Source organism: Candida parapsilosis, contig 006372, assembly GCF_000182765.1.
Source record: "Candida parapsilosis strain CDC317 annotated contig 006372".
In the NCBI taxonomy this organism is placed as follows: Eukaryota; Fungi; Ascomycota; class Pichiomycetes; order Serinales; family Debaryomycetaceae; genus Lodderomyces; species Lodderomyces parapsilosis.
Genome location: NW_023503283.1, coordinates 1,479,177 through 1,495,469, shown reverse-complemented (window position 1 = coordinate 1,495,469; position 16,293 = coordinate 1,479,177). Strand labels below are relative to the sequence as shown.

At 37.8% G+C, this 16,293-nt stretch overlaps 8 protein-coding genes across 8 annotated transcripts; 5 read left to right on the top strand and 3 right to left on the bottom strand. All coding sequences in view use genetic code 12, as the record gives it.

The window, feature by feature from the left end:
* Positions 1-180: 180 nt before the first annotated feature.
* On the top strand, positions 181-2,508 carry CPAR2_406590 (uncharacterized protein; the record flags this gene model as incomplete). Its single annotated transcript, XM_036811596.1, has 1 exon — positions 181-2,508. The coding sequence occupies one exon, from the start codon at positions 181-183 to the stop codon at positions 2,506-2,508; it is 2,328 nt and encodes a 775-aa protein (XP_036668017.1).
* Positions 2,509-2,547: 39 nt separating this feature from the next.
* Positions 2,548-3,969, bottom strand: CPAR2_406580 (uncharacterized protein; the record flags this gene model as incomplete). The annotated part of the gene is made up of 1 exon (XM_036811595.1): positions 2,548-3,969. The coding sequence occupies one exon, from the start codon at positions 3,967-3,969 to the stop codon at positions 2,548-2,550; it is 1,422 nt and encodes a 473-aa protein (XP_036668016.1).
* A 301-nt stretch (positions 3,970-4,270) lies between these two features.
* OLE2 (Ole2p) lies at positions 4,271-5,923 on the top strand (the record flags this gene model as incomplete). The annotated part of the gene is made up of 1 exon (XM_036811594.1): positions 4,271-5,923. The coding sequence occupies one exon, from the start codon at positions 4,271-4,273 to the stop codon at positions 5,921-5,923; it is 1,653 nt and encodes a 550-aa protein (XP_036668015.1).
* Positions 5,924-6,065: 142 nt separating this feature from the next.
* On the top strand, positions 6,066-6,677 carry CPAR2_406560 (uncharacterized protein; the record flags this gene model as incomplete). The annotated part of the gene is made up of 1 exon (XM_036811593.1): positions 6,066-6,677. The coding sequence occupies one exon, from the start codon at positions 6,066-6,068 to the stop codon at positions 6,675-6,677; it is 612 nt and encodes a 203-aa protein (XP_036668014.1).
* A 138-nt stretch (positions 6,678-6,815) lies between these two features.
* Positions 6,816-7,835, bottom strand: CPAR2_406550 (NADPH:quinone reductase; the record flags this gene model as incomplete). The annotated part of the gene is made up of 1 exon (XM_036811592.1): positions 6,816-7,835. One exon carries the CDS (start codon positions 7,833-7,835, stop codon positions 6,816-6,818), a length of 1,020 nt encoding a protein of 339 aa, XP_036668013.1.
* Positions 7,836-8,493: 658 nt separating this feature from the next.
* Positions 8,494-10,410, bottom strand: RCK2 (serine/threonine protein kinase; the record flags this gene model as incomplete). Its single annotated transcript, XM_036811591.1, has 1 exon — positions 8,494-10,410. The coding sequence occupies one exon, from the start codon at positions 10,408-10,410 to the stop codon at positions 8,494-8,496; it is 1,917 nt and encodes a 638-aa protein (XP_036668012.1).
* Positions 10,411-12,433: 2,023 nt separating this feature from the next.
* On the top strand, positions 12,434-13,195 carry CPAR2_406530 (putative phosphoric monoester hydrolase; the record flags this gene model as incomplete). Its single annotated transcript, XM_036811589.1, has 1 exon — positions 12,434-13,195. The coding sequence occupies one exon, from the start codon at positions 12,434-12,436 to the stop codon at positions 13,193-13,195; it is 762 nt and encodes a 253-aa protein (XP_036668011.1).
* Positions 13,196-14,271: 1,076 nt separating this feature from the next.
* On the top strand, positions 14,272-16,050 carry SMF12 (divalent metal ion transporter; the record flags this gene model as incomplete). The annotated part of the gene is made up of 1 exon (XM_036811588.1): positions 14,272-16,050. One exon carries the CDS (start codon positions 14,272-14,274, stop codon positions 16,048-16,050), a length of 1,779 nt encoding a protein of 592 aa, XP_036668010.1.
* Positions 16,051-16,293: the final 243 nt, after the last annotated feature.

Sequence of the window (16,293 nt, the reverse complement as noted above, 5' to 3'; positions counted from 1 at the left end):
GGCGTATCTTGCATCACTGACTATCACACTGTGCTGTACTTGAATTTGGTAGCATCTACATGGAGAAATCTCTTTGCATCTTCATCGGCAACTTCACGCAGAGGTAGTTTCGTTATATTCCTTGACTGCAATTTGGCGTTGAGCACTCACCTGTTTATATTTTCAGAACCCCCCAACCCAATGGATTCAAGCATAGATCCAGAGGTGTCGAAGTGCCAATTCGATAATGGTGCTAAATTTATAGGGGAAGATAATATTAATGATGTTGATAGTTCATCCAAAGGCAACAACATCGTAAGCACTTTACAAGACGATGAAAGCGAGCCGTTGCCAAAATCTTCAAGTACAGCAGAGGCAGCTTTGTCTTTGTTGAATGACTTGCGTCAGCGAGAACAAGAAGACGATCTGAATGACTCCTCATCGGCTTCACCAGCTAATTACTTGGAAACGTCACAAAAGATGGATATGTCAAAGCCTGAAATGAAGCTTTATCAATATGACCCGGATGAGAAGCCGTTGCGTCTCGGCCGTCCGCGCAAAAACATGTCAAAGCCTGTTTCGCCTCCTGAGACACATTCGAATAAAAATTACAACAAAGCTATAATGTCAAAATTTAGATTCGACTCTTTACCTGTTGAAGGTCCTGGGTCTCGTGGTGGTAAAAATTCGAGAAAGCAGACACGTGGAAAGATTACGCAAGACGCAATACGGAAGCGACAACAATCTGTGCTCAATTTTTCTGTAGTGAAAGAACCCTCAAGTGAAGATGCTACGTCAGAACAGAAAAATGTCAGCAATGACAACAATAATGGGAAAGACTTGGTTAAGTTGACAGTAAAGGCACCGCAGGAAAGATCTCAACTGCCATCTTTCACTCCCGAACCAAAGAGACAGAAATTGGGTGAAACACATGCTGTCACGCATGTACGAAGAACATTGGCAAAACGAAACCCTAAAGCTTTGCCATCCCCATTAATCCCAATAAGCTTTGTAGAAGACTTCTTGGTGCACAATGACGAGAGCCGATTGACCAGTACAACTCAATTGGCATTGCGGTATCCAATACAAAAAGCACCGTATGCAAATGACATCATTTACTTGATTTCGTTCTTGACCAAGTTCAGGGATATCATACTGGTCCAAAATTTAGGTCCCAAAAGTTTTGAATCCGGGTTGAGTCTACCTGCTCTTCGAGATCATGTTGAGAGTACAAGATATGCATTGAAGAATAAACCGATTCAAAATGAAAGTGATTATGATGTGTCATATGTGTCTCCTGAAATGGATAATTTGTTCAAAAAGTTGCTCACATTGGTGTTGAACCGGAAAAAGGACGTTGTTTCTGCGTCAAGTGCGATACAGGAGCTTAAACCACAAAGTGCGAAATTGGGTCTACCGAAAGAATGGAAGGTATATAGCCCAATTGAAGATGAAGTCTACGACGCAGGTGAGCCAGTAGATCCAAACCAGCCAGAGATATTGGTTACTGAATTCCCCAAGGAATCGGATTTCGTAATCACATTCAATCCATTCTACAACAATGAGTTTGAAGCAAATGGGTTGCGCGGATTGAGTAATCCTTTGGACAGGTTACTCATACTTAAAACTTTGGCTCAGTGGTCCTTATCAACATCTGATGCAATAAAGAATTTCATTTCGCAAAACGTACTAAATCAAGAATTACCTGGTGAGAAGGATACCTATTACGCTTCAAGAGCACTCTTGTTTGGCTTTGAAAATTGTCACCAAGCTAAATTGAAAGCTAATGCAAGGCTATCGAAAATGAAATCAACTGAGGAGGATTTGAAATATGTCGATCCTACATCGAATCCGACTGTGCATTCTATGAATCTTAGATTGGTTGATCATCTTGTGGGTGACTTGGGGTTTTATGCTGGTAGATTTTATCTTTGTCGAATGGCTGATGGAGAAAATGGTGGTCTTGCTTCAGTTAAGAAGATGAGCAGTGTACTAAAAGGTCAAGATGTTGGATTAGGTACCGTGGCGCCCTCTGATTTCAAACTATATGTTCAAGATACCCATCTGGTTTTAACTGGCGCGTTGCAAGCTGAAGGGGTTGAATTTGACGACGATGGAAGCGAGGTGAAGAACTCAACATATCGAAGCTTTGATGATTGTGAACACTGGTATGAGGTTGCATCTAATGCTAATGAGTTGAAGGACTTTATTGACTTTTTGGAACTACTGATGGAGGATACCAAGAGGCATAGCACTGATCTATACTTTTCGATTCAACGTTTACATGACTATTTGTCGAAATTATATCCATTGCTTCAAAGACAGGAAAGTTTGGAAACTACATCCAGACAGAAAAGGAAAAAAACAATTGATTATAGTGACACACGTGCTGCAGCAAAATACGATGATGCTTTTGGCGAAATGGCCGATGAAGGATTAGGAGATAACAGGTACGACGATGACAATTATATAGACGATGGCGGACAAGATGTTAATGATTCAGAGGATGATGACGAGTATGTTGATTGATTTAGTATTAATACAAAATATATTTGAATGGTTATTCTCCTAAAACTTGCTTGATCCAAACAAAAGATCAATCTTCTCGTTGATCAAATCTTCATTATCTTCGAAATAGTTGGCTCTTCTAACAATCTCTTCGTCATATCCTTCGTCACTTTTCAACGCTTTAAGAGTTTCAGCTTGACTAGCCAACCATTGCTCAATAAATTTGACCGGATCTTTGCTTAACCCACTGTAAAATGTTTCTCTTGAATTGGCATTCCTTAATTCAATTATAGCTAAAGATATTTTCTGATTCAATTTTTCAATCATTGCATCATGACGTGACAAGTTCTCAAGGGCTGACTTGTTCATTTCCAACAACTCACGTTGAGCTTTGGATATGTTGATGGGTAATTCGGTAGGAATATCCAACACGACATCACCCAAAGTAGTTGATCTTCTCGTATCCACCTCATAATCTATGACTATTGGCTCTCTTGGTTTGAAATGAGGCTGAATCAATCCATACAAGTCGGAAAATTTAAACTCGCGTACTTTCAACAATTCAAACAATACATCATCAGTTTCAGCTAATGTGAGATCATCATAAGCACTACGATCTTTATCAGCACCGGGGATAGATTCACTCAACCCTTCGACAGCTGGGACATGATTGTATTTTGCTGTTTTCACGAAAAGCTTCTTATTCAAGACGTATTGCCAAATCGTGTACATCACTTCTTGTTGTGTGCATTCAAGTTTTCCCATAAATTCTGCCAAATCAGGAGTCACACTTAACTTGGATGTAAAGCTTTTAACCATCAATGCAATTTTCACTTTGATGTTGTATTTGCCTTCTCTTTTGATGTCCATACCATCGAAACCAACAACAACTCCTGGATCTCTACCAACATTGTTTGCTGTATCGTCTCTCCATTCAACTATGTTACTATGAGATTCTTGGAGGTTTGGGTAATGCTCATTTTCCAAAAGATCCACCGATATGCCTGATAAAAAGGCACTAAATTTTAAACTATTGGTTTCTTCTTGTGCTGATTTATCATCATTGATAAACCTCCCTTCTACTCGTAAAGTCCATGTAGGAACGGTATTTTCAGGCACTTGTTGTCCCTCTTGTTGTGCTAATTGATTCTGCCATGGTTGATGCTCACAAGTGTTGTAAATAAATACCCTTAATATACCCGTATTTGGTTTATACTCAAATGGATGAATAGTCTTCTGTTGTATAGCTTGAAAATCGAGTGCCTTTCTAGCAATGAGCAAATCTACTCTTTTTTCCGCCTCTTTTAATGCCCTATACTCCTTAAGATTGGGAAGCTTGTCATATAATGATGGAGGAATGGTTATATCTGTTGGTGTGTATGATATAGCCGGTATAGAGCTTGCAGTTGACCTTGGTTGGTTATTTGAAGGAGGCGCTTGGGGTGGAACCACTTGCTGGTTAGGTAACGGAACCTGAGACATAATGTAAAGACGAATGGAATAAGGAAGGTGGTGAGTTTATTGTACCTTTGTGAAGGTTTGGTTGTTTTTGTTGTTTTTTTTTTTTTTTCCACAGTTCAACTTTTGAACTATTTACACGCACTGTTCGAATCACATGTAATTATCTCCCCCATTGATCATTTCTGTTATAGAAATTACTTCTTCAGTTAAACCGCAAGGGGAAAAGACCAAAGTGTCAAAAACCACTTTCAAGGGTGATATCAGTGCAGTGTCTATTGGCTATCATCTCAGTTCGAATTTAACTCATTAAGAATTTCCTCAAATGGATGAGAAACAACGCAATGGTCAAAGCATTAAGGTACAGCGTCGGAAGGTTGTCTCCTCCTCCAACTCTTCATCTTCCGCATCCCAAAACCTAATAAGCCAAGCAGCAAAGATGAAAAACACGAGGATAAAGGAAATAAGGAAACGTAGGAGAGATTTGTTTACGAGGATAAACTATACCCATACAATAACCACTGTGGTTTTACCACTATTGATGCTATGTTACATGTTATATTTTAAGGAAAGTATACTACCTGAGAACCAAGCTACTTTGAAATTCACCAGTATCTATTATAATGTCACCATGTTGGCATTCACAGCTGGTTATCATAAATACTTTGCTCATAACTCGTACAAGATCAAATACTCCTTTTTAAAGTATTACTTTGCCATTTTTGGTACTAGTTGTGGTTTAGGTTCAATTAGATGGTGGTCTTCACTACATCGAGCTCATCATCACTTTACAAATGATACCGAACGAGATCCATATCTGATTAAACGTGGGTTATTATTTAGTCATTATGGATGGTTATTGAAAAAGCCAAGAGCAGTCAAGTTTTTCAACGATTTTATTGAACAAGAGTTTCCACAAAACATTGATGAAGCCAGACTTTCACAGGATATAAAACTTGATAAAGAACAAAGAGAAGCATTTGGTCTTCGAGATGAATTTGATAATGATAGTGGGAAAGAAGATGAGGAGGATGATGAAGTTGAGTTTAAAGATACCTATGATGAATATATGAGAGACTTGTTAAATTGGCAAGAAAAAACATACTTGTTGTGGTTTACAGTGACGACAATCATCATTCCAATAGTGCTAACCAAGTTGTTTTGTAACGACACGCTAATACATGGATTGATATACCCCGGTATATTTCGGATGTTTTTATGTCAACAATCACTTCTCACTACTGAATCTTTATGCCATTTGAAACAGATACAAGTAACCATCCCTACACAACCATTTAGTGACAAGAATTCATCCCAAGATTGCCTGAACCCACTAATGGCATTACTCACCTATGGCCAGTCGCATCAAAATTATCATCACGAATTTCCTCATGATTATAGAAGCAGTAACTCCAATTTCACTTATGACCCAACAAAATGGTTTATATGGACATTGGATAAATTGGGAATTGTTTGCGAATTGTGTCGAACACCCGATAATTTGGTTGAACACTTGCGTCTTCAGCAACAACAAGAGATTCTCAATCGCATGAGAAGTCAGTTGAATTGGGGCACACCAATATCTAAACTACCATTGATAACCCCTCAAGATTTCAAACGAACGATTGAGTCATCTTCAAACAAAGATCGAATTTACATTGTTATTCAAAATATCATTCACGATATTACTCCCTTTATGGATCAACATCCTGGAGGAGTACAGTTGTTGAAAGCATCACATGGAAAAGATGCAACTAGAGCTTTTTATGGTGGTGTGTACGGGCATCTGACAGCGGCAATCAATTTATTAGCCACCATGAGGATTGGTATATTGGACAATGGAAACGATGAAGAAGTTTGGAATAGAGTGGTGAAGGAAGAAGGTGAAGTGAGGGAGGTATCTGAATCGCGACGTGGTGGTGGTGGTAATAGTAGTGGTAGTAGTTCAGGTGAGTACCGCACTGCCGAAGCTGCTTAGTGTAAATAGAAAGTAGCTTAATCTTATTTATTTGGAAAAAGCATATAGGAAAAGTAGTTGAAAATGCGCACACAAAAGAAAAGTCAACTGAAAAGAATGAAAATATCTTCAACTCGTACCATCCACCAGACATATCCCAACAATGACAAGTACTCCACCACCTACTCCTTCCAGTACGACGCTTTTCACTACACGCGACTATCGTGGTGCCACAATCGAAGACTTGAACATTCCACAAGCAATATCAACCAACCCAACCTCATCTATATACGATGCTATTGAAATTGGATACGAATACGAATTCACATATTTACCAGTAATACACGAGTTGAATAAACGATTATTGGGGGTCGTCAATTTAGAACAGTTTAAAAAGGGCTCCACTCCAACACAGCAGCAACAACAACGACAACTATCATCATCCACAGGTGAACAAAAAGAGCCAATTGTTTTCAATTACATGTTGTGGTTTAACCCATTAACTAAACGCAAATACGAGCGTGAAATCTTACATAGAGGAGGAAACAAGGAATCAGCAACAGTGGGTAATACAACTCCCAAGACCAAGATTTTGAAACCTAGAGGTAAACGGTACAGTGTTTTAACTCCGTATAGTCCCTTGGAGGATTTAGCTTCATTTTTCAATAGGGGTAACTATTTCGCCATTATTACTAATGATCTGGGTCAATTTGTTTATGGAGTGGTGACACCACAAGATTTAGTCAAGTATGAACAAAGTCGACCAAAGTTGTAAAAAGCATAAATTCAAGGAGGTATATACGTCTATATAGAATAACGGCATATACATGTATGTATGTGTTTATGTGTGTGTAACATGGTGAAGAAGTTTTCATTTGGCAGGCATTATTATAGGCTCTTATAGCCTTGATAGTTATTCTTGAGGAATTTTTAAGGTCAATTTACCATGAGTTTTCCTTCCCTCTAAATCTTGAGCTGCTTGCTTGTAATCCTTTAAATCATAAACTTTATAAATGTCAAATTGTAATTTTCCCAGTTGGTACAAATCCAACAACTGTTTGGAATAATGATCCCACTCCTGTGGCGTAGCAATGTATCCCCACAACTGTGGTCTCAAAAGTTTGACATTCTTGGGGGACAATAAGGACAAGGGGAAGGGTGTAACTGGACCAGAAGAGTTTCCGTAACTGACAAAAGTTCCCTTTCTGGCCAACGAATTCAATGAAGCATAAAATGAATCTTTACCAACAGAATCAAATGATGCAGCCACACCTTTCCCATTGGTGATGTTATTAACTTGTTCATCAATGTTGTCACTATTGGCATCAATAAAATGTTCAGCACCCAAAGATTCAGCCAATTGCAACTTTTCCTTTGTTGAAGCAATGGCAATCACATGAGCACCAATTTGTGAAATCAATTGCACAAGGATTTTGCCAACGCCTCCAGCTGCTGCCCAAACAAGCACATAATCACCTTTTTCAACCTTGTAGGCTTCATTGATAAATGTCAATGCCGTCAACCCTTGCAACAAGATTGATCCATAAACTTCTAAATTCTTTTCATTGGTCAGTGAAGGCAACTTGACATATTTGAAATTTTTATCGGTAATCTTCGTGTATTGAGCAAAAGTTGCCGTTGATAAATACGCAATCTTGTCGCCAACTTTCAAATTGGATACACCTGATCCAACAGCAACAATTTCTCCACTTGCTTCTCTTCCAAACACATATGGTTTTTCAGAAATGGGATAAATGCCTTTACGGAAATAGGCTTCAATAAAGTTTATACCAGCATAGCTATTTTTGACAATAATGTCATGATCAGAGTCAATTGTTGGTGTGGGGAAATCCGTCACATATTCAATCTTGTCAAAATCTCCGGTATCGTTGAACAATACAACTTTTTGAGTCTTGGGGATTAATGGGGACATACTTTCTGGGCGTCTTTAAATTGAAATCAATTGCTGTGGATAGAAAGGAAATTTGCGAAAGGAACTTTACGGATATGGGTATGATTTTATACTGTAAGTTTTGATTAGTAAGAAAAGTAAACTCGGACTTAGACAGACACACAATAAAAAAGAGGAAACTGAACTGTGGCTTTATAACCGTTTAACTGCTTTTTAAAGGTTAAACAACCAATTAGAGTTTCAACCCAAAGCGGTGGCGGTAAACACTCTCACAGAGCAATGATCCAATTGAGCTCCATACACGCAACAAAAGTGGCATATTGTGCCACCTTCGTAGGGCACAGTCCACTTTCAGTCCTACGTATCAATTCTTTTCGAATAGAAAGGTGCACAGTTAAATAGCTTCTTTACTAACAAAGAAACATGGCCAAAATAAAAGCTATAGTAACTTGTACGTATATCGAAAGTAAATACCAAAAATAATGACAAAACAAAAAGAAGCTTAAGCTTAAGCTGTAAACAAAACAAAGAAATAAACGATAAAATAAAGCGACAACCACAACCATCAGACTTCTCTCAAACAAAAAAGCAACATTCCGCCAACTTCCCTCTCTCTCTATCTATGCGTGTTGTATGCGTGTCTAATTGGAGCATTCGACAGTTCCTCTAATCACTCTGGCTAGCTACTTTGAATTGGAATTTGCTTATTCTTTCTTCTCTCAATAATTGAAGCACCACCCAAATTTAAATCAAAGCCACCTTTAGGCTTAATCAAATTCTGTTGTTCACGATGATGGTTATGACGATGACGACGATTGTTCGATCTAGGTATACTTGAGGAAGCAGTGGTACCATTATTGTTGTTACTATCATAGTGATGATGCAAGACTCTGCCACTTCCAGTTACGTCTTCTTCATTTTCTTCTTCCTCTTCTTCAATCAAGTCTTCAACATTGGATAATCCACCACCACCAACACCATGTTGTTTGTTGGATAACGCAGCTTCTTCGCCCATACGATGGACAGCAGTAGATATATCAAATGCATCACGTAATGCTACAGCTGCTGGCGAGTAAAGATCTTGGTTGAAAGATTGTTGTTGCAAGCGTGATTTCTTGGAATATTTGGCAACGTTGGTAATGTTGTTGTTATTTTGTGATTGAATTGGGTGTGATTTCTGAATATTGGCATTGGCATCAGCAGCAGTTGTTGCTGATTGTTGTTGTGGTGCAGCTCCTTCAGTTTGTTGCTTCATCCATGGGTCTTGCAAAAACTCATCAATAGTATATCTCTTCTTTGGATCAACAGTCAATAAATTCGAAACACAATTTTTAGCACCATCACTAATTTCATCCCACCAGGGTTGTAAAAATGTAAATTGTCCCTTTGCTACTTTTTCAGTCAATGTTTCAATACGTTCATCATAAAATGGTGGGAACCCACAAAGCAAAGTATACAAAACACATCCAATGGCCCACATGTCAACCTCCTTAGAGTATCGTTCATCACGAACAATTTCTGGTGCAGTATAACCAACAGTTCCACACGGCGTCTTGGTATTATGTTCCCAAATTTGTTTTGATAATCCAAAATCAGCCAATTTAACAATTCCAATACCACCACCACCTACACCAGGAGTGAATTCACCTTCATCCTTTTTGGTGTTTGGGTCATCACTTTTACGCAATTTGGCAATGGGGTTAACACTGGGGATCAATTCAATTGGTTCAAATAGTAAATTCTCGGGCTTAATGTCTCGATGAACAATACCAACTTCCTCATGAAGATAACGTATAGCATGGGCCACTTGAGTGATAATCCAACGAGATAAATCTTCTGATAAATAAGTGTACTTGACAATCATGGTGAAAATTTCACCACCAGAAACCAACTCTTGAACAATGTAGTAGTAGTCAGGTGAATCAATGAATTCGATAAATGAAACAACATTGGGATGTTTCAATTGACGCATAATGGTGACTTCTTTCAATACTGCTTGCTTTTGTTGTTGATCCATTTGGAATTTACGTAATATTTTGATAGCAACCTCCTTACCAGTTGGTTTGTGAATGGCCTTATTAACGACGGAAAACGCACCTTCACCCATTTGTTCCAATACTTCATAATTGTCCAAGTTTTTATACGTCTTGTATTTGGATTTCTGCAAGTTTTCCTCTTCAACTAGCTGGGTAGCTACTTTGTCGTAATCTTGGTGTTGATGCTGCTTATGATTATGTTGTTGCTGCTGTTGCTGCTGCTGCTGCTGTTGCTGCTGAGTTGGATCGTTCAAAGTGATGTCAGATTGGTTTCCACCAGTCGTACCATATGCATAACCCCCATTAGCATCAGCAGCATTTGCGACTGGTTGTTGCTGTTGCTGTTGCTGTTCAAACTGTTGTTGATACTGCTGGTACTGCAAATCCGAAGGACTCTCATCGCTGTTGTTGCCAAAGTCATTAGTACCATCAATTATTTGATATCCCGATCCAAATGGATTTTCCGTCGCTGAAGTGTATGGAGGATTACTTGGGTTCACCCTCTTCATGTCATTAGCCTGTCTACCATGTCTAATAAATGCCTTCAAGTTTTCAAACATAACTGGTGGTGTCTCGTGTGTGTTTAATTTGTGTGTATGAGTAAGCGTCTAATAGCAAAGATCAAATCGGAAGTAAGCGCTAAGAATATTTAAAGTGTGTTTTTAGATGTGTGGTGTGGTGAATATTAATAATAGCTTTCTTTTCTTTGAATGTGTAAAGGTGAGATGATAGGAGAAGGAAGAAAGAAAGTATGAAATGTGTGTTTGATGATAATGATTTTGCAAGTTTCTTAAGTTATGATTTTTATTCATCTCTCAATTCTTGTTGTACATCTTCCGTTTTTTTTTTTTTTTTAATTATTTTTTTTTTAATTATTTTTTTTTATTTTCGGTTTTTTTTTTTTTTTTGCTATCCTTCGATTAGTAAATGTTACACCATTATCGTCCGACGATTTCTTATTGTTTGATGTGATTTCAGTTGGTATTGTTGTCGTTGAAAACTCTGGACTTCCGTTTGTGTGTTAAAGGCCGGGTTTTTTCTTTCTATTTTTGACTAACGACTTCTGTTATTGCTATTTCTAAGAGATATGTAGAGACGGTTATTATTATGCAGAGTAAGACAAGACATGAAAAGCTAAAGACAAGAATAGGTAACCCACATGGGCGGTGGTGATTCATAATTCTAAATGCATATTCCAGTAAGGCAGTACAATACAAGCATTGGTGTCAAGAAATAAGCATTCATGAGTGAATTCACACTTTATTTGCAGTAATTACGGCTAAACTCAATTGGTAGCATACTTTCTTCCATCCTCGGAACAATAGCAATCATAATTGAGCAGTTAGTTACACAAACCACACTCAATTTATAATTCAGACACTAAAAACAGAGAACCCAAGCCACAATTTATGGAAAGAGATACAGAGGTAAAGATAAAGATCAGCAACAACAAACTCATCTTGCAAGTAGGATTGTTTGGTTGATAAGTTGGTTCTGCTCATCACGCATTCTGTACTGAGGAACATTGTTTCTTCTTCTTGTTTATGACGTTTAACGGTTCAGCTCAAGTTTGATGTTATTAATGTTACCCCATTTTTTTTTTTTACGGCATGACAAGAGGTTACTGCCGACACTTGATAGCAATTCAGACACTTCTCTTGCACTTACTCGAGCACTACATGGGCATTTTATTATTGCTAAAAGCTAACATGGATATATTTTATATATATATATTCGAAGAGACATGTGCTTTAATGGTTTCACAACGGACTTCACCTCATTTCTTTTATTCTCTAAAGTAATATTTTTTCTGTCTGTCTGAGAATTGAAAATTTCCGTCAGACAGAAAAAGTAGAAATTTGTATTCATAACCCGAGGCTGCCGTATTTGCACGCAATACGCACAATATGCGTCGTCAATAAATCATTGCATTCATTGTGACACCCTTTAATTTCAAGCATTATGGGTGTTAAAGTGGTTGAAATTAAAGTTCTAGATCATGGATATTCAAAACAAAAGTCGTATGCTAAAGACGCATATTTGCAACCAAAGGCAATCTTCTTATTAATGATTTTCTCTTGGTCTGTGCATTAACGAACAACCACAAGGAGTGTGCTCTTAATAAGAGAAATTTTCGTATGAGTGCCCCTTTAGAGGATATTCTTCCAAAACTTTGAATATACGTGGTGAAAACAGCTTTCATACTTGAAATATTGTATCAATTATTTTTTCTCCAGAGGTTGCGAAAAGATTTCGGCGAAAAAATGGTGAAAAAATAAAACGCCAAATGATTATTTTTAATTATATGATGAAACGTCGCCTTTTGGATAAGATATAGAAGAAGACCAACCATAGCATGAACATCGTGACTATCAAAAACGGATCTAATTTGTTGTAAACCCTACTAATTATTGTTCCACAGAGAGTCGTGTACCGAAGAACGTACTTTCTCAGCAAAATTGATAAACCCGCGTGGGGCGGTCGACAACACTAAATTGAAAGAAAAAGAAAAAACGCAACCTTTTCGACATTCACCTATCACTTTACTTCAATTACATAGGCAAGCTCAAGCTCTAGACCACAATGTCAGCTCCACCAGCAATTGTATTTACTGATTTCGACGGTACTGTCACCTTACAAGACTCCAATGATTACTTGACTGATAATCTCGGTATGGGAGAAGCCAAAAGAAGTGCCATTGGTCAAGATATCCTTGATGGCAAGACCAATTTCCGTGATGGGTTCAAAGAAGAAATTGACTCGGTGAAAACTCCCTTTAATGAATGTCTTTCAATCTTGTTATCCAATATCAAATTAGATCCAGGTTTTAAAGATTTTTACAATTATTGCCAAGCCAATAATATCAGAATTATTGTTGTTAGTTCCGGTATGAAACCTTTAATTGCCGCCTTGTTGCAACAATTGGTTGGTGCTGAAGCATTGAAACATATTGAAATCATGTCTAATGACGTACGTATTGATAATGATGGTGAGAATTGGGAACTTTTGTTTAAACATCCCGATTCTGCATTTGGTCATGATAAGGCCCAGTCGATTAAAGAGTGGTTGCATAATCACGGATTTGATACTTCCGAGGTTAAGGATGATGGATCAACTGAACCGAAATTGTTTTATTGTGGTGATGGAGTTTCAGACTTGAGTGCAGCAAAGGAGACGAATCTCTTGTTTGCTAAACATGGTAAAGATTTGATCACTTATTGTATTAGGGAAAAGATCCCTTATACTGAATTTAATGATTTTCAAGATATTTTAACCAAAGTGAAAAAAATTATAGATGATGGTGAACCAATTAAATCATTTGTTGAAAATCCATCAAGTGTTTAAAGAGGAGGGAGTTAGAGATTTACCGGGCTATTTTTTAAAGAAGTAGTCGCTGGCGATATAGAACTAAAATAGATTTTGTTTTTAAGGTTATCAAAAGGGAAGTGTAGAACCGAAGAATTCTCCCACGACGAGACCCCTTTTTCTTATCTTGCCACTACATTCCAAGAGCTAAGCCTCTTCTGTCACATTAATTGAACCTCTCTATCCATATTTAGTGAAGAGGCTAAAACAGTAGATACTAAAAATAGCGTTAAAGGAAGTAGAGGGGAGGCGCAGCTCCTCTTTTGCAGGAACATATCGGGATGCTGTGCAGTAACGTCTCCGCCATAACGCCTTAAATTGTATTTGGAGTTATCGGAGACAACTTTCTCATCTAGGACTTTCAAATCGTACCTCCAAATTACGAATTAATTTCCACGGTTAAATGCAAAGTTTTTGTGTTGTGCAAACTTGTTATTTAAATTGCCACGTATTAATTCACCTTCATGTTCACTTTGTACCTTCCTGATGGCCGCCCTTTTCAGGTAGAGGAGAATACGAACAGCGTGGTCTTTGTAAAAGAAACGCATCTTATTGCCTCGGAGATGTACAATACTGCTTTTCAGACTTTTGTGTATTGGTGTACTCAATTCCAAATCCAGTACTTTGCGCAATAGAAAAGTAATACATACTATTGTTGGCTTTTTGTGTAATTACGATAATATTCCGGAATTAACCATGAGAGAAATCCCTACAATGGCTTTTTGCATACATATCTCCCCTATTTTTCATTTCTACTGCCTCCTCTTTTTGGCCAGTGCATCAATGATGAAATTGTTTTGAGTAATGCAGGTTTATATTTAGATTACGGCTAGGGAGTAAACCAACTCAATTGGGTTTATATTGTATATATATGACTCAACATCATTCCCGTAATTTTCCTCCAAGAAAAATTTTTATTTTTTATATCTATCTAATCTACACCAACCAAGAAAAAAATATAAAGCTAAGAAGCGATAAGCATCTTTCACTTTAGATCAAGGGGTATTAGCTAAGAAGGTTCATATAGTCAATCTTTGTGACATCCAATTCAAAACATGGCTAAATCTATTGATCTCGCAGATGAAATATCTATCAAGGAGATCACCAACAATCATGAACAATCACCTCGTTCTTTGGAAAAACAGAATGATATAGAAATCATACAACAAGAAGATGGAGATAGTGATGGTGATAGACCATATGCCATGAATGAAGGTACCAAATTCTTCAGTAATGCCATTGATACATCTAGTGTAAACTCAGACACACCTACACTGCCACACCAACTGCAACAACAGCAGCAACCACAAGCTCCACCAAAGAAAATCACGGAAATCACCAGCAAGACCAAAATGATCCTCCGCAAATACGCCTCATTTATTGGCCCTGGCTTGGTCGTCTCTGTCAGTTTCATTGACCCAGGTAACTATCAAACATGTGTTACTGGTGGAAGTTCCAATCGGTTTTCTTTGTTATTCATTGTGTTTTTATCCAATTGTATTGCCATTTTTTTACAAAGTTTATGTATTAAGTTGGGCAGTGTTACCGGTTATGATTTGGCTCGATGCAGTCGAGAATTTCTTCCCAAGAAATTAAACATTTTGTTATGGATCCTTGCTGAAGCTGCCATTATTGCTACTGATATTGCCGAAGTTATCGGCAGTGCTATTGCATTGAATATCTTGTTGCGGATCCCATTACCTGCTGGTGTTGTGATTACTATTGTTGATGTGCTATTTGTCCTAATGGCGTATCGTGCCGATACATCATCAATGAAATTTGTCAAGATATTTGAATATTCAGTGGGGGCATTGGTGGGAGTTGTTGTCATTTGCTTTTGTATACAATTGTCGAGGATTCATGCTGACGCCAGAGATATTTTCCGAGGTTATGTTCCCAGTAAACAGATGTTTGATGGAAGTGGATTGACCATTGCCACGTCCATTGTTGGTGCCACGGTCATGATTCATTCATTGTTTTTAGGTTCAGGCTTGGTTCAACCACGATTACGTGAATATGATGTCAAGAATGGATACGTCAATTTGGACAAAATTGTTAATGAGGATTCGAACGATGCATACACTGATGAAGAAAAGAAGAAGTTAAAACAGAAGCAATATGAAAAAGAAGCTGATTTTTTTTATCATGAATATAAACCATCCTATAAAGCCATCAACTACTCATTAAAATATTCCATTATTGAACTAGCAATCAGTTTATGCACATTGGCCCTCTTTGTCAATTCGGCAATCTTGATCGTTGCCGGAGCCACAATGTACGGCACTCCCGAGGCAATGGATGCCGATTTATACACAATCCACGACTTACTCTCCCGTTCCATTGCTCCAGCAATGGGTACCATCTTTATGGTTGCGTTATTATTCAGTGGTCAAAGTGCTGGTATCGTATGTACAATTGCCGGACAAGTTGTTTCCGAAGGACACATTAATTGGACATTGAAACCATGGTTACGAAGACTCGTTACGCGAAGCATATCGATTGTGCCCTGCTTGATTGTGAGTGCATGCTTGGGGAGAGATGGGATGGCGATCGCATTAAACATTTCTCAAGTTATCATATCAATCTTGTTGCCTCCATTAACTGCACCATTGATTTACTTCACTTGTTCCAAAAAATTCATGAAGGTTAAATTGAACAAAGATGATGAAGTCAAAGAAAAACATATTGGACATGTTGATGAAAATGGCGATCGATTCAAGTATATGACAAATAGTTGGATTACTACTATTTGTGCTGTGGTTGTTTGGGTCTTGGTTTCAATGTTGAATATTTATGCAATTTATGATATGGCAAAGAATGGTGTATCTGGATGATTGCATATGGGGGGGGTATATGTGATGATAGAAATACAATAAATTACCTACTCTTTTATTTTCAATTTAGATTAGTGTGTAGTAGTCTGTGAGGAGTAATTTGTGTGTGTGTGTGCTGCGTTTAGTTTAGTACCCTTATTTCAACTCAGCATGTGCTTTGCTCCTTCCCCAACCAAGGCAACTTCTCTTACCCACTAGACACTGCTCGCACACAAAATCTACCCAATTTAATTATTTATAAAA